The sequence below is a fragment of the Falco cherrug genome, chromosome 2 (genome assembly GCF_023634085.1).
Source record: "Falco cherrug isolate bFalChe1 chromosome 2, bFalChe1.pri, whole genome shotgun sequence".
Taxonomy (NCBI): Eukaryota; Metazoa; Chordata; class Aves; order Falconiformes; family Falconidae; genus Falco; species Falco cherrug.
Genome location: NC_073698.1, coordinates 64,751,892 through 64,775,925, shown reverse-complemented (window position 1 = coordinate 64,775,925; position 24,034 = coordinate 64,751,892). Strand labels below are relative to the sequence as shown.

The 24,034-nt window shown below is 36.4% G+C and overlaps 1 protein-coding gene across 9 annotated transcripts in view; it reads right to left on the bottom strand.

Moving 5' to 3' along the window:
- The window catches only part of ATP11A (ATPase phospholipid transporting 11A), a 131,686-nt gene that overhangs the window by 52,042 nt on the left and 55,610 nt on the right, over positions 1–24,034 (bottom strand). For all 9 annotated transcript variants that reach the window (XR_008730834.1, XM_055701725.1, XM_055701723.1 and 6 more), the window contains exons 2-5: positions 17,260–17,382; positions 5,925–6,014; positions 4,695–4,775; positions 1,038–1,145 (exon numbers count right to left, since the gene is read on the bottom strand). Coding sequence is in view for 8 of the 9 variants with exons in the window: in XM_055701725.1 (XP_055557700.1) it covers positions 1,038–1,145; positions 4,695–4,775; positions 5,925–6,014; positions 17,260–17,382 (402 nt within the window). In the remaining variant the exon portion in view is untranslated. The remainder of the gene's footprint in view (positions 1–1,037; positions 1,146–4,694; positions 4,776–5,924; positions 6,015–17,259; positions 17,383–24,034) is intronic.

The window sequence follows — 24,034 nt, the reverse complement described above, 5'->3', positions numbered from 1 at the left end:
TGTCTAGTATGTTTTCTTGTGTAATACAGGTTAGAGAATTTTACCCATTTACCCATACATACAGGTATCTCTTTCCATGCAAATATTTCCTATGTCTGTCTCTCCTACCATTTAATTGCTCAAAATACAGTCTCTGAAAGGCAAAGAATAGGGGCAAAATTGGGAAAATATGGGCAACAGACTAATTAATGGAATACAAATTCCAGTTATATGGTACTTGATTATTTTTATTTGGAATGTTTAACTGTTTAGTTACACACATGAAATACTCAGCAAGTGATGCCTTAACATTTTTTTTTTTTTATTACTGAGAAGCCCTAGGCAGAAACTATCACACTGAAAGGGAAGGTCACAGCAGAAAGGCTATGAACTCTGTGAAGCCATTTATGCCCAAACAAGGCAGAGCAGAAAAAGATATCCCTAACAAAGATATCTGAAATAAGGAAATTCCAAACAAATATCCACCAAATTTGCTGAGTTCTAAAGAGAATAATGATGAAAAGTTAATCTGATTTAAAAAAAAAAAAAAAAAAGCAGCAGCAGCAGAAATTAATTTCTGAAAATACCTTCAAAATACCAGGACGGGAATGTAGCAGCATTCAGAAGGCTGATGAAGAGATATGAAGGGTAATGAAGAAAGTATTCTGAATTTGTTGTATATGTAAGCGTTGGATACACAGGACAAACTCATAGCATTGACTATCATGATCAGGCTTAAATGCATTATTAATGTGCACAACCACAGAGCCAAAAATGGAGAAATGACAAAAGACAAATCACAAGTGAAATTTCAAGTTAAAAAATGGAAAATGAAAGGAACAGTCATGAGATGAGTTAATAACACAAAGATAAAAAAGAAATGTATCAAGCTTCTAAAAATATTTATTCAAAGGTGTTAAATTAAAAATTAGTATATTGTGGGCCTAATCTCCATTAAATGTAATAAAGGCTATGTCATCACTGCACTACATTTCTGTATAATTTGTTTTACAAGTGTGAAGCCTGACTCCTAAGATCTGTTAGAGTTAATTACTTACTCTTAATTTTCGGCTTTGCTTTCTAACCAGTTTACCATGTTGAATGAAATGAACAGGGCATTGGTTCATTGCATTGTCAGCTTTATGTCGAAGCCAATCTTCATAACCCTAGAAAACAGTGAAATGGAATGATGTAGTGATGCACATTTGGCTATAAAGACAAAGAACAGCTCTAGCTTGCAACAAAAAATTAAAAAGTTATCCTTGATCAAGATAAGGAAATAAAGAGAAAATATTCTCACTAGAACAAGTGAAATCGTGATACACGTCAGTAATACAGTCAAGTTGGACATATATGAAAAAGAGTATTCACGGTTACAGTTAGTCAACAAAATTACATATTTTTAATGAAGACTTTTTGATGAATAGGGATGTTTACAATGTGTAGAACTATTTCTGGTGTTCAAGTAATCACCTCTTGCTCATGCTTTACTGACTCTTGAGCAAGTGCAAAATACTTATAGAAACAGTTGCTGAGAAGCTGAACGTGTATAAAATCCATTTGGGAAGACTAGGACTCCATTTTGAAAGGTGATAAAGTGACAACATGACTGAAGGTGGTCATATTTCCTGACTGTCATACAATTATATCAGAATTTTTAACACTATATGCAATACATATAGTCCCAAAGAATTTTGTTTCAAGAGGCTTTGCAAGTAACCGATTTTGATTGCTCCATTACCCTATGAATTTGTGTTTTATACAAACAATCAAAGTAAAGGACAGGGAATCTGCAACTTTCCATTCAAAAGGTGCTGCCACGTGATAAAGATTGGGACTCACAAAGACACCAGTGGTTAAGAGATGGAAAATACCACTTGTATTCCACAGCATTTTTATATCTAACTCTCTTGAGCACATTTGAAAACTCAATGTAGAACTAAAGTGTCACTACCTTGGATGCTCTTAGAGATAATCTGAGAACTCACAGAGTCTTTATAAATTTAGTGTAACATAATTCCAGGGGCCTGTACAGCTCCTCAAGCAGGTCCCAAAGTCTACACCAGTTGCTGGGAGAAAGACTCAGGCTGACAGACAGAACTGCAGTACTAGGCACAGCATGTCACAATCCAGGCTTTGGTAGGGCACTATCAAACTACAGTAAGACTCCAACGGGTAACATTTTACATCTTAAGAGTGGGAAAGCCACACTTAAAATACTAGCTATTGCATGTATCACAACTTTTGCTCACCAGCAAAAGCTAAATTGTACTATAGAATATATTCATTGTGTATAGTTAGCACTGTAAAGAAATGGAAGCACTGCTTTCCATAGTTTCTTTGAAAACTAATGAAGGAAAAGTCTGCATTTATCATAAAGACTGTGAAGGTAATCAGTTATCCTGTGAAGAGACAATCCAAATTACCCGCTGCTCTGGATCTGGCTGGGATGGAGTTAACTTCCCTTACAGCAGCTCATGTGCTGCTGTGCTTTTTACTTGCAGCTAAAACAGTGTTGGTTACACCCCAGTGTTCTGGCTACTGCTGAACAAGGCTTGCACCGCATCAAAGCTTTCTCTCCCCACACCAAAAACAGGTCCGTTGGCTGGGGGCGGGCAAGAGGCTGGGAGGGGACACTGCCTGGATGGCAGATCCAAACTGATCAAGGGGATATTCCGCACCATATGACATTGCGCTCAGCAAGAAAAGCTCAGGGAAAGCAGGTAGAAACGGGTCATTTTTGCTGATGGCATTTGTCCTTCTAAGCAAGCATTACACGTGCTGAGGCCCTGCTCTCCAGAAAGTAGCTGGACATCTGCCTGCCGATGAGAAATAGCAAATGAATTCCTCATTTTGCTTGGCTTGTGGTTTATGGTGATGAGCAAGCTGTCGCTTTCCCTATTAAAGTGCCACTAACGCGATATATAAGTCTTTTCACCTTCCCTCTGTTTTCCACGGGAAAGAGGAGTGAGCGAGAGGCTGGGTAGGTGTCTGACTGCAGGCCAGGGTCAATGCACCACATCCTCATTTTTCTTAGTCACTGTTTTATCATCATAGTCCAGAGGCATGTAAGAAGTACAGACTCCCTTCTACAAGTTTTGAGCTAAAATGAGGAGTGTTCTGACCTAGAAACTGCCTTGATGTTCCAACTACTTCATGGGACCTTTTTCCCCAAAAGACAACATTTTCTTGAAGCATGACATGAGAGATCTTTCTTATGCCCATGAAAAGTGCTAACTCCTTCAACCGTCCCAGCAAAAGACACTTAAAGTCAAGCTGCTTACACAGATTATCATTTCACATGCACATTCCATTCACTGAAATGAAGGAAAGAAATGGCTGGTATGCAGACCCAGACATACAGTGAAGACTGAGTCATGAAAAGGAACTCATTGTGCCACTGAGTTCTTACACTGATAGCTGTCCTGCAGGAACAAGTATCATTAAATTGGACTGAAGGCAAAAAGCCAAACACATAACAAAATCACTGTAAAGACCATTTATTTGTGTCTATTACTTCAGGAGCCCAGATTTTTAGAAACTACTCTGTAACTATGGTGAGATGTTACAGTAAAGGCAGAAGTGTTGTAGGCACCAGATGCAAAGTACTACTTATAAAATCACTTGCTAGTTCAAATTTAGTAAAAATTTTGATGAATTAACTTTGCACTAGCAAGGCTTAGGCCAGATCAGGTATCCTCTGTCCACCTGCAGCTGACCTGAAACTCACAGTCAACAAATTTGGCTCTGGCTAAATCAACAGAAGGGCAATCACGAGCTCATTTGACTCATTCCTGATACAGACTGAATTTGCAATATCAGAAGCTCTGATAACAAGCAGATATGATTGTAATATCCCCATATGAATTAAAACATTCTATATTAATCTATATTAATTTTAAGATCTTAATATTAATATTAAGATCCCATCTACATTTACACACTCATGTCAACTGTAGCACTGCAGCATTAGAGTAGCAAGCAAAAAGCTACCTTAATCTTTTGCTTTTGGTAGTACTACCTTGAAAGAAAAATGGCAAACCTATCCAATTCCATAACTGTATAATGTAATTCTATTAGGAACTTTTACATTCGATTATGTGGCAAGAACTAATTTCTAAAAAATACTTCAATTTTATGGATTAATTTGCACATTAAAAATGAGAGAATACAATAGCATCTGTTCAGTGTTAATCTGTAGAAAGCATTGCAGCTATCGTTATGAACTGTAGATTCAATCAACGTATACTGAAGACTTGAACCAAAATTATTTTTGTTATCTGTTTATACTGTAAAGGCTAAGGAAACCGCAAAGGTAAGAGCAGATTTATCTTCTAAGTTTTTCAGTCTTTATGACTGAAATTCATTTTCAGTCATTATGGAAAAACCTAACAGGATGTAGATAGCTATTCAGAAACAAACAAAAGTCAAACTATGCTGAGTTAACACAACATGTAGATGATTCCTCAGAACACAAGGACATCAGAATTATAAAATAATTCACAAGCTTGCGCTGAATTAGTAGACATCATCATAGAGCAACCAATACTACTTAAACTGAAGAAACAAAAATAAAATTACTCTGTCAAAATTCATCGCAGTCATTCTTTAGGCACCGCCCTAAGACAACCTAACACAAAAAGGCAGGGAAATTGAAATGCAAAACAAATAACAATGTTCTCTTTAGTTTTACTTTTGCTCACTAAATTACTCACCTGTTTGATAGCTGTTACAGTGATAACAAATAAAAGTGGAAGTCCACTTGTAACTGGACTGGTAGGTGTATCAATAATTAACTGCAAAAAAAGGATCAAATATTTTCTGGTTACATTTTTGTGAAGGTAAGCACACAATTTTTCAAGCAAGACGTTTCAAGTAATCATTCCACCAATATGCTACAAAGCACCAAGGAATTTTAATTAAAAAGAATGGTACTTTTAATATGGTTTTAAGAACATATATACTAAAACATTTGAAAAATTCCTATATGCTGTAAGATACAATACTGTATTTAGATCACATTAACATTCAGATATTAAAGTCTAGTAAAAATATTTGCTTGCCAAGACGTTAAGTAAGTACCAGACTGAAAAGCTGTGGCTTTGGAGGCAAAATTACTGAGCAGCATCAGAAATGAGCATGGCGCTGTTTTTACACATTTAACAATACAGCTGTTCTTATGCATGCAAGGGGTAAATCCTGAAATAGTGAGCTGTGGCTTCTGCAATTACAAAGAAAGAGGTAGAATCCAGAGAGGGAGTTCAAATCATAAGAAAATCTAAACTGTCCTGGGAATCTGCATAGCTTTTTATTTTTACAGAATCTGGTGTGCAAAGTAATACACCTTTTCACTTAGCTCAGTGAGATTTTTATTGTTTAACACATTTAAGTGATTGTGAAAGGTTCAGGAAGAAGAGACCTAGGAATTAGCGAACTAGTTTTCTGAGGTAATAATTACTAAAACAAATATTTGTGTATCACCCTAAGCAAGCCTTGTGTAAGCATCTGTATTTCTGTTTCTCTACAGGCTTTGATAACAGTGAGTTGGAAAGTTTCTGCAAGGCATCAATCTGTTATAAAATATTTAGCAAAACTAACAAAACTTTATAATCAGAATAATTTATAGCAATGGTTTTACTGATGTGGATATTTGTTTATTACAAAGTAAAAATAAAAATTACACTCATTCTTTTCAATTTTATCAAGAGATGTCTTGCCATCAAGGTGTTAGCCAGGATGGTGTTAACTTCTCTTTAGGTTAGATTCACACTTACAACCTGGAAATGAAATAAAACTCCTTCTGTCACATCAACAGTGTAGAAGACTGTCCAGGCTCAACCATTTACCTCTGCAGTCACTAAACCCAGTGCATTTTTAAATCTTTTTCAACTCCTTTGTTTTTTAGGAGTAGTCCAGAAATTTGTTGAAAAATGGGGATAGCTTACCTGAACAAGGAAAATGATGAGAAAATAGAAGTTAGCTATTCTTCTGAATTGCTCAAACAAATTTTTCGGTACAAAGTTCCAAAATGTATACTGAAAACAAATGCACACATTATGCGTGTTTGTGAGAGAAACAGTATTTGCATTCTGTGTTCTAAAACTCAACATTCACAATTCAAGATTAAATTAAACAAGAAGCAGGAGCATTTTTGTTACTTTAATAATTTACTGAAACAGAATCTTAAGTTGACAATCATGTATTCCTAGAATCACATCAATTTTCTGAACTGTGATAATCTTGGTACTAGCAACTGAAATAAGTTTTGACTAGCAACAATGCTCATTCAGAGATTTAGCTACAGAACAATACATTTAAAGCCATTAATGGTTTTTTTAAAAATCTTAATCACTTCAAACAGCACTTTTAATTCACTTCTGTTTTGCATGCATGACTTGACGAGGTAGGTGGCACTCTGGAAGTGAACTATGTAGTCATAGCAAGCTGACCAAATAGAAGCTGTCAACCCCTCTTCTGTTCCTTGGCTTGGATGCAAACATACTCCTCAAAATAAACTGTAGCAGTGATTAAGAGTAAATGGCTGCATATTTCTCTACTGATCTTACAAATTATCTGAAGTTTAATAAAGTGACACAAGAAACAACATATAAAAGTACAAACAGAAAAAGCAAAACCTTCAAAGAAAAAAAAAAATCATATAAGCGCGACAGAGAAAGGACCTTACATCATCTAGTCCCCCTGCCCTGCAGGATATTCAAACACACTCTTTACAGAGCTCACTCTGTAACTCCAAAAAAAATTTGCAAGGACTGCTTATTGGAATGCATGTAAAAATGTGAGCTAGAACTGTGTGAAAAGGTACAAAAAATGGCTTGAGAGAACTAATACTGTATCATCTTATTATCCAAATTATCATTTGACACATAATAAAATGACAACTCCAATGTAACTTTCATTTCAAAGGAGATGGGCTAAGAAGCTTCTCCTAATTTATTTGTTCTGCTACAAATGTGCCTTGTCTCTACTTGGCAGACTGCACTGACATTTGCCGATACACAAATTATGCTGTGAGTTAGACATCATCTGAATTTGGCCCTGAAAGCAATGACAGCCAGAATTGTAAAAGGAAAATACATCTATTACATCTGCAGATGAAAAGGATCCTTAAGAAGCATGCTTGAGTTGTACGTGAGACCACTATTACATCTTTTGACTTGTAGAGGGTTAAAGCCTGGAGACGTGTAAGCCATAGGAATGAAATGTTCTTTTCCTACCATGTGCCAAAAATCATTATTTATTCTAAACATGCCCAAAGTAAACTTATCCTGCTTAATAGTTAACTCAGTATTAAATCACCTGTGAGCAAGCCAAAACTCAGGCAGGCATACATGCAACAGCTGGAAAGTCAAGTGCTCTCATCTTGCAATCAGAATACTTTCCACCAGACTGGAATGATGCCCAGCTACTTACCTTGGAATTTTGAAAGAGAACTGCTTAGACTTGATTATTTTTTCTTGCACAACAGTCCTGATCGTTCAAAGCTGCTGTTGTGATATATGACAATATATCCTAATCTATGGTAAATTTTAGATTTTCATCGTTAACTTATCAGCCAAGTTATCTATGTTTTCTAATCTTATGCATTTAGTTTTTATGAATCTCTACCCACTAAGAAGGAAAAAAGAATAGAGGTTTCAGTGAAAAACTTTTGTAAGTTTTTCTGTTTAGTTCTTTTAATAGAACAATTTCTCCTTGTTAAAGGATTTTTTTGACTGTTACAGTTCAATGACAAGCTCCCCAAATCACCATTCATAAAATAAAAATGTAAACTCTTATGCAATAACTTGCTGTTTAAATGTCCTAGAGGATTATTTGACCAAATGTGTGGTGACAGCACACTGTTGTCAGACTAGATAGTTAAAAGATCTGATTAAGGAAGTAAAGTTAGTTAAAAAAAATAACCTTTAAAAAGGTTGAAAGCTCTTCTTCACCCTTAGTACCTGATCTTTCCCATATGCCAACCTTAGTTCCCTGCTATCCCTGTCAAGCAGTGGTCTTGCCCACGGCTCCAGCTCTGGTCAGCGACCCTCTTAGCTGAATAAATGTGAATAACCTGGGAGCAGATTGCTTTTATAGTCTGAGAGGTGTTACTTGAAATGGATGCTTCTTTAACATAGCGAACTTCTTAAAACTTTATTTTTAAACAACCTGACAGACTTTATTACACTGACAGTGCCTGACAGGCACTTTATTATACTGGGTTTCAGACATACAAAGTATTATCTTTATTCTGCCTATTCCTCTTCAAAAGAGAAGTATCAATTTTTGAAGTTTAGGCAAGAAGACAGACCACTAAGATGTCTAGACAGACCTCCCCCTGCCTCAGCCATCATTAGCTCGGAGAAGCATCTAAAAATGGATGATTAATATTTAACCACCATAATCGCTCCCAGGAGAAACAACAGAGTGGCTGCCACTCAGAACAGGATTTATCTTATGACTGCATTCAAGGCAGTTTTGCTACTCTAGTTAGGCAGGAACAAAATAAAAACCATTGAAGAAGAAAACATTAAAAATGAAGACATTAAATACATCAGATTAGTGTGCTCAGACAGAGCGTTAATGCCATCTTTCTCCTTCTGATAATTTCTAGTCATGTTCTTTGTAAACTCTGAAAAGCAGTTTACATATACTTAACTACCTTTTTTCACTATAACTCACTTAAGGGAAATAAGTTTATCCAAATAGTTACACACTTGAAGCTTTAAGGTGAGGAAGACTTAACTGATCTTTTTCAATTGCTGCAAAAGAGTTAGAGGCCAGAGCACACGCATGACTTTTGCGTATGGGAGGCAATATATGAGACACCAAGCAGTACTTATGTATTCAGCCAAAAGATGAGCACGCTGTGTGAACAGATGCATCTGAAGCACTGTGCGAAGAACTGTAAAATCAGTCTGTCTAGAGGCAAACCAGCATAATTCAGGTAGATTTTCTTCCTATATATAATCCTAATAGCACCTGCAGTGCTGGTGTATTTCTGTAATCATGTGCTTGGACTACTTATGCCTCACCTCCACAGTATTCCCGCTCATGCCCCTGCTTCATCTCACTGTGCCATGTTGCTTCCAGCTCCAATACTTCCTTGTTCGAGACAATCCCATGCATTCAAGAATGTAAAATAGGGTCTTCTTAGCAACGGTTTAAGGTTTTAAACGCTTTATTTTGACCCTTTCATTGGAGATCTGCATGCCAGAATTTTGGCTCACATTTCAAGCTTCCCTTTCTCTCCTAAGAGGCAGATAATGTTCTGAACGAAAAGGAGTGTTTCTTAAGTAATCACTTGATATCAAAAGCTGGAGTTCTAAGAAATAAAGCACCACGTATCGCATTATTGAGTTCTGTCAACACCTCATTTCTTACAGCTATTTGTTTAAAAAGTCACCATCTCTCTTCCAACTGGCTCTGACTTCACTCCTTTCCCTCGACCTTTTTTACTTGTAAATGCTTAAAACTATTCTAAAGAAATATCTACTATATTGCTTCAGCCTTGGTTTGCAGACATCTTGCTACATCGATTCTCATCCCTTCTGCAAAACAGAATTAATCTTGAAGATAAATTCAGGGAATAAAAGATAAAAGCTAAACAATAATCTTGCAGTTACTTCCTTAAGTTTTTCAGTGCTTTTCTTTTAACAGATCAAGACACATACACAGAACTTGAACAGGTCCATAGTGACTTCAGTATTTGAAATACACATATTTATATAGGACCGACCAATTACCCAGAAACAATACATTGTTAAAGCTGACAGCTTAACAACTGGACTATGTGTGTGTGCATATATATATATATATGCACGTAACATTTATATAATGCCCTATACATTACTATGCTAATAAACAACCTAAGTATTATATATATTACATACAAATAATTATCCATCTTCAGCAGAAGAGCTGAAAAAGGTCTGCTCAAAAGTTTAACAATTTCTTTAAATTAGTTTTGTTTATTAAAATGTTGGGATTTTTGTCTAACCCAGAGTAGAGAACACTATAGCAGTGTGTGAAAAAAGGAAATCAACCATTAGCTGAAATCATAAGAACCGAGTTGAGAGTATGGCTTGTCTATCTCAAGTGACTTTCTTACAAACACACAGGACGTCTGTAGCAGAACTGATCTATGTTCTTTGATGTATTAAATCAGTTTCAACTCTAACTCCTTCAAGCAGAAAACTTCAAGCAGAAGACTTCTGTGCTTATATATGACTAAAAAAAAAATCGCAATAGTAATATTCATTGCAATGTTTAGGACAGTTTGGAATTAATGTAGAAATACACAGTCAACTTTATTTTAATAAAAAGTATTAACATGCATGTCACCTGCACAGTGATTATCACTCCACTAAGGGAGAGACCCTCCATTTCTCCACACTACATGATGTTGGGTAGTTCACATCACAGGGATCACTGTGAGCTCTATTACATGTAGGGCTTTTGCAGGTGACTAAGAGCCACTGTGCTGAGTGAGTGTACGCTCAAAAGAAAGTGTAAAAAATGAAATGTTTAGGGAAGTTGGTTCAAATGGTGCCTACACCTTTGAATGAACAAATATACATATTTCATCATAGGGTTCCCTGAAAACAGTTGCTGGCAAACAATCATATATTTTGTATTCCTTGATCAGCAATTCTCAGTCTCATCAAATAGGGGTTATCTCTCCAGGAATTCCTCTGACAAAGACATCCCCAAGCATCTGGAAGATTATCTAATTACAATTTGAAAAAAACCCACAAAACTTACAGCAAGGATGACTGACTGAAGACAGAAGTTGCAGAGGGCGTCAGAAAAACAGAAGAAAGACTGTGAGCAAACACATATCACTGTGAGCAAGCTTTACTTCCTCACATATGAAGTGTAGAGAATGACACCTGTCCTCCCTCCCTGGTGTGGGATTTGGACCTGCTTGCTTGCTTTCTTTCCTTTCTTCCTCTTCTCTCTACACAGACCCCATACTGATATGAAAAACTTTAAAATTCTGTTTGGGGCAGTCCCAACAGAGAATAGAAGATCACTGTTAACTCCGGGCTGAGTCAGGGGAAAGGTAGATGGCTTCTCTTGGGAACACAAGGGAAGTTGCAGAGATCCTTTGTCCTGGAAATCCCACCCTGAGCAGGATGATCAAGAGCTAACAGCTCTTCCTTGCTCTCTCTAGGCACTGGCAGCTGTCCACAGAAGGAAACTGTGTTACTGTGTCTGGAAGGAGAATTGCACACCCATGCACTCCCATCCCTTAACAGGTATTGCTATCCCTGAGCTGGCACCAGACAGAGTCCAACTGATTCAGAAGTATTTGAGATTGATTGGCAGTCAGTCCCCTTTACTCTTTTCATTGCTAACAGCTCCTGCTCCTTTGGCACGGATGGGCAAACCTGACTATTTAACCCTTGCAGTTAATTTATTTAAATAGTTAAATAAATTTAATTATGTAACTGCTTCAGCCAGTATGGCTGTGAGTCGGTGAATTATCTGGGCACAAGCTGAGAGCTCCGTGTTACAGCTGCTCTTAGAGCAGATCAGCATGCCCACGGTACAAGACTTACACAACATTCCCTGAACCATTACCTGTCCCATGTGCATTTGCATCTCCCCATGCTCTCTGTCCCCACGTCATGCTACACAAATATTTATCAACTCCACAAACACATGACCATGCCAGTTCCCACTGTGGGCTTTGGATGCTTTTTTGACTTTCAAATGTCATTGCTTAGGGCTGTGTTTGAACTCCTCATCTTGAGATCACTACGTCATGGTCCTGGAGAAGCCACAGAAATCTTTTCAGTTGCAAAGCATCACCTTGAAAAGGTGTGGGACAGCCTAGGTCTCTTCTGCATTCCAAGTGGCTCATCTTGGTGGAGACATTTTACTATTTCCTTAAGCTTCAGTATTCTCATTTTGTTGCCACATTTAGGAGAAATGTTAAATCGCAGCCCCTACTGGCCTTTGTGTTTTTATAATGACACTAAGAGTGAGTGCTTCAGGGAAGAAGTATAGCACAAGGGCATGAATTTCTGCTGGAAGAAAGGAACAATTCAACAACATCCAGTGAAACATGACAGAATTACTTAACTTTATTTAACTATTAGTCACTGCAATTGAGATGACTCACAATTAATCAGATTAACATTGAAGGTAGCTAAGGTTTCCCTTGCAATTTATAGAATTCTCAGCATGCAGTATTATTGTTTCAGGCTATTCTCATACAAATCAATGTTTATATCAGTATTTGATGAGAAGTCCCAAGGAAACATGCAAAATACCATAAGATAGTATTATTTGTGAAACAAAACCGGGAACACTTCTGGTCCACGAATACAGTTGTACTGCATTTCAAAGCAGTGTTAATAATAGTACTGTTTTCCCATCTAAGTTCATCTTATTGCTTCTTTATACGAAGAACAGGAAATAAAAGTGACAGTACAAGTCAGCATTTCATAATGGCATATCATAAATTTGAATGAAATCTCTTTAGGGCAAATTCCTCAAGTAACAGTTCTGCATCCACTGTAGATTCAATTTTGCATTTCACTTAAGAGTCATATCCCGCTACTCTTCAGTATCATCTTTTGGAAGCTTAGGCCCCATTGTTTCCAGCCACATTAATGACCCAAGCACAAGTGGTTTTTATAGTTGTAAAAATTTCTCTTTATAAAACTGTGACTGTAAGTTTGCAGCTAGACAGACCCATCAAGGCAAAATACTACCTATTGATTACCCACAGACTGAAAAGAAAAATAAAAAACTTTGTAAGTCTCTCTAACCCAGCTTTCTCTATGGGGGGTATGGAAAAAACAATCAGTCCTCCTGCTGAACATTCCTGGGGTTTTTAAGTTCATCGGTTGTCTCTGACACACCGGGAAGCCTCTAATCTCTCATTTAACAAGCTATTCCTATCTTGGCATCTTTGAAATTTTTCGTTCTTTCTTGTGGTTCATTCTTTAGGTTCTCTGTCAAAAGCAGTAAGCAGCTGTAATTAAACATGTTCTTTCAGAACTCCATATTGTTGCCTCAAAAAAGGTTTTATCTTCTATACAACTTTCTCCTCCGTTCAAAGAGACAAATGTGCACATCCAATTAGTCTTCAGTTCATTGATTCAGCTAGAACAGGAGATGCAAATACCTACTTTGTCTACAAATGAATGAGATCCTTGAAGCATAGCAGTTCTATAAAGATATCAGATCAACATCAGGAAAAGGAATTTGAATGCTAGAAATTATTAACAAATGAATAAAGAATAAAAACATCATTATGCTGCTGTATAAATCCATAGTTTGCCTACACCTTGAATGCTCTGTGAATTTCTCCATCTTAAAAACCCTACAGCTGGCTTGGGAAAAGGTATAGACAGACCAAAGGCATGAATTAGCTTCCACACAAGCAATTATTAAACAGACTACAGTTATTCAGCCTGGAAAGAAATATGGTGGAAGATCACTAACAGAATCAAGAAGATAAAGAGGGGTAATGGTTGTTCTCGGAGTCAAGGACTGGGAACGTGAACTGAACTTAGCAAGTGTAAGTTTCAAAATGAAGGTTCATAGTCGCTTTTGGGAAATGTTTCTACAGTTTAACTGTGCCTTAACTATGTATTCTGAAAATTTACACGGGCTCAAAAAGCGTTGAAGAAATTCACAGAGGAGAAATCCATTAAAGACTTAGTAAATACAGAATCATCACTTTTGGCTCACAAATGGCCAAGTCGCAGATCAGCAAATACTAAGAGTATTCAGGGGAAGTATCAGTCTATGCTCACTTGTTCTTGCATTCTTCCCTAGGCATCTACTGCTGGTGACAGCATCCTGTGCCATACAGTCCTTTGGCAACTCTTACCTGGTCAGGTACATCCATGTGCTCCTACACATGTACTCTGTTTAGCATACTGACTGGGATACTCCCAGCACAAAAATATGAAGCTTGGACCTTAAGGAAGTTTCATATTAAAAGGTTGCTTTTTAATTTATCAGCCTTTAAAAAAAAAAAACCACCCTTTTGTTATCCCATTTCAGAAGAAGGAGTAAGTTGTTTGTCACCAAATTCTGTTAACTGCTACTGCTACATAGTTTAACCCACCTTCCTTTTGACATACCCGTACTACTAATCTGTAAACAATTTTTTTACGAAAAAAAGCAATCAACCTCCCTGCAGATACAATTACTTTTTCCTTCTCATTTGAAACATTAGGATTTTCTAACAGCTGATATTTTGCCATGCTGCATCACTGTCATATGATATATTCAATCAAGGGCATGCAACAGCTACTTTAAAGGCTAACACCCTAGGCAGCTGAAGTAGCTAAAAGGTAGATCAACACAAGGATCCACTTTACAAAGGTCACTGCCTCTAGAACATAAGCAAACTGCATGTACAATCCAAAAGACAGAATTTTTTGCCTTATATTATTTCAACACAGTCTTTTTGTAATGTGTTGTTAAAATCATAATTGAATTAACACATCAAATCAAAACAGCATTTTTTTGTCTGGCCAAAGTCTGTCTATGTATCATTTTTCATGACCAGGAATATGTCATTAAGCAGACAGAAGAGCATTAACCACTTTCCACAGCGACACTGCAATATACAAGAAATATCCCTCTGTACTGGAATCAAATTATTAATTTGCCAACACCAGGAAACCTCTGGTGAAGACAGTTAAGTTTACCTTTGGAAGGAAGTAATATGAACCTTAAGACTCTCCTAGTTATTTCAAGCTGCTGTCTTTTTTCAGGGCTTTACGACAGGACATTTGTTAGTATAGCAGCATACCGAGAGTCTAACTGATAAAGTTTCCTCATGGTTTTAAACCATCCTTTTTAGAAATTCTGTTTGTCTTAAATTGGTAAAATCTGTACTTGGAAGTTCAGAGCTCCTCATCCTTGAAGAGCAATCATATACTTTCTTATATAAGCATTAAAGACCTATAAAAGCACAGCTGAAAGTTACTGTCTGTCTAACTGATGGAAGACTAAGGAAATACCCTTCATGGTTGAGAAAACTTTATATAGTGTGCTTGCGTGTATGTATTTTTATTTTACTCCAACAACTATGGACCTCCCATCTTAATTTTGTACATCTGATCATTTTTCACAAGCTTACCTCTGTGTTTCCTAAGCTGTGGTAAGTGCCCCTGCAGAGTGTTCATAAGACAGCAAGTGACAAGGACAGTGAAAGGTTAAGAGTTAGCTTGCTTGCAGAGCCAGAATGAATGCAAGTCATGTCATGACAGTGCTTTATGCAGACTGTTTGGGATGAGGCATGCGAATAAAGGTGTTTACTTAAAAGAGACAGTACAGGCAAGACAGCATGGAAAGTTCTCACATAAAGACAACTGTCAGTAAAACTGAGCTTCCAGCAGTCTAAGAAACCGTTCAATATTATGAAGCATTTATGTGAACTCTGTTCCCTCCTGTAATATCACCATTGTATTTACTTTCACAAAGATGACATTGTTTTTTGCAGTGTAAGAAGTTTAATCAATAAGCAGAAAATTTGAGAAACATTGTATATATATAAACATTATTTCCACTATTTATCTTTTGTTTATGGAAAACTGTTTACAGATACAGTTCACAACTAAAGAGTTTAACATTTAAAACATCTAACTGAACATGCTCTATATCCAAATAAAACATAGTGAAGTCTTCTTCCCGAGCTAGTTGAAATCATACATGTTTACCAAATGCTGGCAGGGATCCTCAGCTCAATCCAGTTTAAAGTCATACTTAATCTCACAGTAACTTGAAAATTCCAATAATTTCATATCACAAAAAGATGTAAACATCCTGAAGAGTTGATGTTTTTCTTTCAAAAAGTATCAGCAGTAGCTTCAATGGCTTTATTTACAAATGTCCCAGATAAGATGCATGACATAAAAAATAAGAAAAGTGTCACAGGAATACAATAATTTGCATTAAATTTCTTTAGTCTTCAGTAATCCGAAAGGCAATAAATACAAATTAATGTGTAGAGCACAGTACCTCCCACTGTATTAGTCTCACTGTACTCCATCTGGACTATCCACTACATTACCTGTCAAACTTTCTATCTAATGAAAGGTGCCAAACTACACTGTTATTATATTGTCTCTGAATGAAGTACAGAAAGAAGGCAGTAAAAAAAATAGCAAGGGAAGGTAGTAAAATACAAAATTTCACATAAGAAATGAGACACAGCTTGAGAAAAGCGTGGGGTTTACTACAGCTTTGCCATCATATTAATGGATGGCAAGTGTTCAGATCCATCAAGGTAAGCATTCAGTTCCTTGAGATCACAATGCTACGAACATTCTTAAAATGAGCATGTGGATCTGAGTCACTGTTCAAGAACTTTTTCAAGTAGAGGAGCTATTCTTTTGAATTCATTATTTCATAACTGGTTGAAGGTGTGTGATCATGAAGATTGAAGTCTAAGCACATTAAGAACTTGAAGTTCTTGGGGTGATAGCCATACAAGAAGCTGCAAATGTTCAGTTTTCTATGCCGTTGCAGTATGAACCTCTGGCTAAAGCAAGCCCATCAGTCTAAACAGGCCAAGAGTAGAATCATAGAATCATTTAGGTTGGAAAAGACCTTTTTGATCATCAAGTCCAACCATTAACCCAGGACTGCCAAGTCTGCCACTAAACCATGTATCAACAACCCAACTGCCTAGAGAAACCTCCTGAAACTCACGGAAAGATTTACTAGTTTAAGTGAGGACCAACAACTGGAAGGTTTCTAAAGGGCACAAACGTATCACAATGCCAAGAGTTTAAGAATCATTTACTTGTATGTGTACAACAAAGAATATTATTTCTATGGGGTTTTGACAATATGAAGTTTTGAAGGGATGGCACTGTTACTGTGGAGATGGCTTCATTTGTTGAGCACTTACATTGATCATAACAGACCTACTACTATGAGGTATTACTTTAGATTATCAAGGATGCAGTCTTTCCTTGGGAAGATTTTCTTTACTCCAGGGTTGCCCCAAATGAAAACTGCTTTCTTATTCCTTTGCAGAAAAGCACAGTTATCACACTAAGACTTTATTACGTACTATAGTAAACGCTGGAGAAGACATCCTATTCTTGTTCACGTTCGAGGCAATCTGGCAATTTGTTTTTGTGGAAGAAACTTGAGATACCTTCATTTTACCTTTGCCAGTCATGGTAAAGGAGAAATATATACGAAGTATAGGAAGAAAATCTTGAAGGAAATAAATGAACACACAAAGAATAACATTTATAAAGAATGTAAATGAAGACAAGCAAATACTATTACCTTTGATGAGACTATTCGGTTATCTGGAAATCTCTGTGGAATGTACGCTTCAGTGCCTGGAGGTGGTTCACGATGCCCAACATAAATAGTCCGACTGTCCACCCAATTCTCTTCTCCAGCGCACTATGGGGAAAAATAGTTGTCATGTCAGCTCACGCAGTATTACTGCAGTAAAGTTGAGTCGCATGATGAGTTAACTAATTATGTGTCTGATCACCAACACATACATAGCCATCAGTGCATGACCCCTCACACTTCTCTGTATGATCTCAAGACCACTAAAACACATAAAACTCAGTCAACTGTCAAAATTCTGCCTTAACTACACTGCACTCTTCCTTAAGGCGAGACATAGGAATTAATGAAAATCACTATTCTGATTTTTCAGGTTTATAACTTAAAGAAGAACCGCTTACTAAATATCTAATTTGGCTGAGAAAATTGTAAGTGTTTATGTGGTTGCTAGTCATTTTACCACTGAAAAATCAGTGGTGATTAAAATGTTTACATAAATGACAAGTACATCTCATTTTTAAGACTAGACAGCCATAACTTGGTATTTTATTTGCAGCAAAGTGAAATTCTGTGTTTTCTGAATTACTGATAAATACCGATTTTCCAGGTCCAAACAAGATCAGGGACACTTAGATTGCCCAGAAAAGACCTCAGCTTGTCAGCTCAGATCCCTTGCTCTTTAATGAAAGCTGTGTCTGCAACTAGAAAAAAAGTAGGTGAGCCAAAGTAAAATGTTTATATAGCCACATCATGAAACTTCATCACACCTACAGCTTCTCCAGAATTAGCACTTCTGTGCTTTCAATTGATTGTAAAAAACAAATATGTACAATTCACTGTGGAAAAGTATTTACCTAAAAACAAATTTATTTATTTATTTAGTAGTAGTTTAGTCAGGGTTGTTTTTTTTAGGGACTTGGATTATATAAAATGCTCATCCCTTTGTCAGTCTTACTAATTCCCATCTACCATATGAAAAAATATTTCTCAAGTATAGAACATATTCCTAATACGTTGTCCTACACCTACACAGAGAAGCCCAGGCACCAGCTCTTTTAACATCATCGTTAGGTCAAGTCAGGAGTAATTTAAATACTTAAATATGTAATTAATTTTAAACTCAAAACCTCTGCTTTATGTTGTAATGATGCATTTATATATACTTCCATTAAGCATATTAGAGGGAAGCTTCTTTTCTGCACCTTCAATAGCTACATCTATTTAGTATATTAAACATTTCCTGAAAGTGCTCCTGGGCACTGGTGCTTGATTGTCTCTAAGGGTGAACTGTCAGACTGCTACGTAGCAAACTAACACCAAACAAATACCAGGAGCAGTTTGGTAGTAAACACAAGGCAAAGCATCACTCCCCAAAGCATCTGGATGTAGCTGTACAGTTCTTGACAATAAGAGTTTAATTATATAGACATGATATTTTCTAGCTAGTTTTGCTGTCAGTAGTTCTAAGCCCATTTACCTTACTAGTACAGACTTGGCTAGTAAGTCTAGAAAAAAATTTAGGTTTCAAACTTTAAAAAATATTCACCCTAACATTTTCTTCATTGATTCATTTCTACATGATTATTCCACTGCTCTAAGCACAACACACAGGGGAAGAACAAACTTTCAACAAAGCTGAAATACGTTGTCTATACATATTGTTGAAACATATGTATAGAATCTTGCAACACTCTCAAAACCTGCAGCAGGTAATGTTATAAAACAATTTTGTATGTGATGTGCATGACTCTCTTGGGGGTGGGGTAGAACATAAAAAAAAATATAGAAAGAAAACATTCTGAACTCAGACTATTAACCATAGAATAGCTAAGTAGTCATGAAATAAAATGTGAAGTAAGAGGCTTAAAGAAAAGCAATTTCTGCTGTCTCATATCTAAACTGGAACTAGGATTTAGAGGACCCTAAATCATTATCGATCCTTGCACATCCCAGAAAAATGACAGCATTATGTTCAGAAGCAACTGAAGGCTAAAATTATAAAACTAGATATAAAACTAAAAGTAAAGGTAAAACCAAAGGGTTTTTTTAACCATTTTAATATATTACTCAGTATTTTGAAGAAGTCACTTAAATATTATATGAAGACAAGCTACTTACAAAGGAAGTAAAAGTGACAGCCATTCATAAGACATACCAATGGCCCACTCACAGCTTATGTTAAACTCTGTTTTATGTCCTTCCCTAATCCGTGTGCCACCCCTCAGTGTGAGTGCACATACAACATTTCTCACATACTGGATCCCTCCAGTGTGGACCTGAAGTTAGGAAGTGGGTTAGTTTACAAATTACACTAATCTTCCAGCCGGACAACTCCTCCTGTATCACTGATTGGACTTGTCACGACTCAAAAAGCAAACCACCATTCAGCCCACTTCTGAAGGCCAGGCAGGATTCTTTGAGCAAGCCAAAACGCTTTGGACGGAAGTAAAGCAATGAAAATGTCTCCATATTCCACCTTCCTTCTATGCCAAGAACAAAACATGTTATATTTTATCATTTTATTGGAACACAATGTATTTTACCTTGTCAGTGCACTTGAATGTACAACGCACACAAATGATTTATTGACATCTGTGCCAAGCAACACTCCTAAAAAAGCAGGAGAGTGTGAGATATTCTCAAGTAGTAGATTAAACTGTACAATGTTTATTAATTTTTTGTTGAGAAGGACATTCCAGACATAAAAGCAACACAAAGATTACTCCTGATACAGCTAAGTGCCTGAGTTCAGAGACAATTGCACAAAGGGCTAATGGGAATTCAACACATCAATCTTTGAACACCAAGAAATCCCTCAGCTCCTCCGTACCTCTACACAGTGCCAGCCTGACAATTTAACTCATCTTTATGGTAAGCCAGTCTAAGACAGCTTGACAAGGATATTATTAGTTCAAAAAAGCATTTTTTAAGTTTCACAGAATCACCTGATCTTTATCAAGCCTCAGTTAATACAGTCCTCTGACAAATTACCTACCAAGCTAGGAAGTACAAAAGACAGAGGTGTGAACAGCGCTCTCCTCCTATCTTACTACGACTGTTTAAAGGTCTGACGGCCATGGAGTATCACCTTAACATTAAACAAACCAACTTAATGCCACAACCTGGAATTTGTATCCTTAAAGAAAGGTTCTATAAAATCTACTTTAAGCATGGATATAAAAATCAAGACAATCTCTTTTGTTAGCTTAATTGGATCTGGTTTTATTATGAATTGATAGGTTCACCCCTGAAGAACAAAACCGTATCTAACAATTTTAACTATCTGCTAGTGCTGAGCTTTTATATATATATATATATATGTGTGTGTGTGTGTGTGTGTGTTAATAGAGAATAGAAAATAAAACTTCAAAACTCTAAAACACTCACAAACCAAGCGTAAAAAATTTAGAAGGGAAGAGTAAGGCTATGTTTTCCAGTGAGGTGAAAGTGTAATGCAAAAAGTAGCATACATTATTCAGTACAACCACAAGGAAACTTGCTTGCATGACACAGAAAAAGATGCTTTTAGGAAAACAGCCCTATAAGTCAGGACATGTGCCACTTAAGAGAAATCAAAACACACCAAGTGAACATCTGGTAATGCTAACCTACAAAGCCAAAACATGTTGATCCAAGAATTCTTTTAATGTTCAGGTATTGCACACAAGAGATCATTTACAAAATGACACCAAGGAAACTGAAAACAATAATCTGATGCTGCTGCCAGAACAATGCACTATATTCAATTTATTTTTTGTTAAATTCTATTACTTAAGTCCATTAAGGTTATGTCCAAGAAACCATAAATAAACTTTATATTATCCGCTTCTATTTATACTACAAAGCTCAATGTACTGAGACAGTTTCATTGGCACATCAGTGAAGAAGTGTTACTTAACTTTTACTCTTTCAAGCAGGGTCAGCAATACAGAAAGCAAAGACTAGCAAAAGACTAAGTCATCTTTACATAACACTAAATAGAACCACTTAACAGGATTATACCTTAAAGCATGTATGAGTTCAAATATTCATGCAGCTTATTTTGGGGATTTAAAAATCACCTTCATGCTGCTCTGCTAATTCTAATCTAAATTTAATTTAAATAAAAATACATTATCTGAACAGACAAGGGGGTTAGTATTCAACAGGTGACAGCAAAAAGATGATAGGAAGATGCTAGCAGTAGCTGCTGCAAAAGTAACTGACCTTGAAATATTCCAAGCCTTTCCAAGCATTTTTAGTAAAAAGATTTGACTTCCAGTTTGGAAATCAGGGTTAACACTGAATGGTATTTCCTGACTCTCCACATAATTAGTAGTATTAGGGCACAATCGGTAACAACAATCTTCAGTTCAAAATTATATTCTCTCTCCAAGCAATCTAAACACAAACATCACTAAAAGTTAAAATGCATTAAGTACAGCTGAAAACTCAGCTAAAATTTGCTCTTGTCAGGCTGTGAGTACACTTTGTTGAACAGTATTCTCCCCTGCTTTTTTGCTAAATGCCGTCTCAGAAAGTCATAAATGGACAGTACGTTCAACCACAGGCTTAACAGCAATGAATTCTCAGCATTAGCTATAGCCTTTTTTTGCCCAGGCTGTAACTCAAGTTCTTTCACACAGAAATACTTCGCACTGTAGACACAGGCTTTGGCAACAGCCTGGTGTTTCAACAAATGCTACTATTTGATCTCAATAAAGCAATTAGCACCATTGTTAAAATTGCACATTGAACACACAGCTGCTCAATCACTTTGGAGTTTTAGGGTAACAGATACAGACATGCTATTATCATTCAAAATCTGCATGAAGAACTAATGCTGCACGGTGTGAAAAAACTTTCACATGTAAAATATTTTGCTCCTATCTAATTGCATATGTTACAACAGCTCTGCACTAAATGTCCTCAATTTCTCATTTTTCACTCAGTGGAGAAACAGCTTCAATATCTCAGGAAGCTGTAATTCGCTACAGTGAAAAAAAGGAACTCATTTTCCTTTCTAGTATCTTAAGCAAACTGTCTTCTTTACTTATTATGTGCTATTTACCAAACCATGAGATCATATAATCTTATCTTTGTCTTCATTTGTCAAATGTACTGAGTACCTGTTCTTTTTACACTTGACTTGGCACCATTCTGCGGGTAAATGTGCAACCACCTCCCTATGCAAACAAGGGCATGGTGTGCAAATTTTTACCTAACCTTTCCAAATCCAATCAAATCCACTGTCCTTTCAAAGGTAGATCTAATCTATAAATCGTAAAAAGCAGAATCCCTCTAAATAAATAGAAACAAAACCCTGTAATTGCTAGCCAGTAAAAGAAATTAAGAATTTAAATAGCCCACTTGGCAAAAAAATCTCATTAATTAACATGTATATTTCTTTGTGGATATAAAGGGTGAAATTCTCATCCACTTGAAGGATCTTTGTAAGATTTTTAAATGTTAGGGAAACTCACTAAGACCTACATAGAGCACTTAAGACTTATGTTTTGTTCACAGCTTTATATCAGCCCTCCATATGAATGAATGAAGATCAGAATGAATAGTAAATATAAAAACAACCTAACAGCTTTTAAAGTTCTATGTTTCATATGAACTGAGAACATCACAGTTAAAACCGCATAGGGAATTTATCTGGTAATTATATGTTTGAATTATTTTATGATCTGGAAAAGGACTACCTCAATATTAGGTACCACAAACAGAAAATAAATTATTTCACTCACCTGTAAGCCATGTAAACATATGTCATTAAACCACTAATTTAATGGAATACCAAAATGCAGCACTTCAGAGGCAACCACAAAAAAATCCCCAGAATAACTCTCTCCCAGAAACTCCTATAACTAAATAACACATTTCCCATGGGAGATGTCACTGTAAGGGGATCTGTTGCCTTACACTCTTGCTACAGAATACTTACTACCACACTTCTTTTCAGCAAATGTATTTTAAGTCCTTGCATGTTGATTTTCATCAGAAATAACATTTGAAAATAAAACTCTCCTAAAACAATTGCCTACAAATCAAACAAAGTTGGACATAACATCGGGAGCAGAGGGAGAAGAAAGAAAAGATACTAAACATTCTTGGACTTCAGATAGGTTATTTTATTTATGAATCTCAGGTAAAGGATGCAATTAGAAGAAAGCTGGGTATATCTGAACTACAGGAAATGCTGCTAGGTCCACAAGTAAATTTCCTGACCAAGCCATACCTATACCATTTGATGGATCATCTTTTTCTTCTGATCCTTCTTTCTATCTCCTGCAAGGGTCTTACGCATGCAGGTAGAAGGGGAATTGGCTTCAGAGCAATAAGCTGCATAAAGTTTTCTGAAGTTGCTTGAAGTTGGAAAGAGGAAATGCAAAAATATCATGATGGAATTATGTAAAATTCTGTAATTCACAGCAGTTACAACAAACATTGTGACACAATAGCAAAAATTCTAGTTTCTGTAAAATAGTTAACATTTCTGTACGAGTACTTAATATAAATCTCAGTCTTCCAGTTCATGTTTCCTTGAGCTCTGCACTTAGAATAAAAGGTTTCTGAAGCTATCCTAATACAACTGTATTCCAACCATGTCACATCAGTTTGCACAGGGACATTCTAACATAGCATTCTGTAGACAGTCCAGTTCTCCTTTCTGATTTCCAGTTTACAGCATCACCTTAACTGAACTCCACATACTCTGTACTTGAGTGGTTGAATCATTTCACTTCATGGATGACAAGGCCAGTAATCTGTGTTC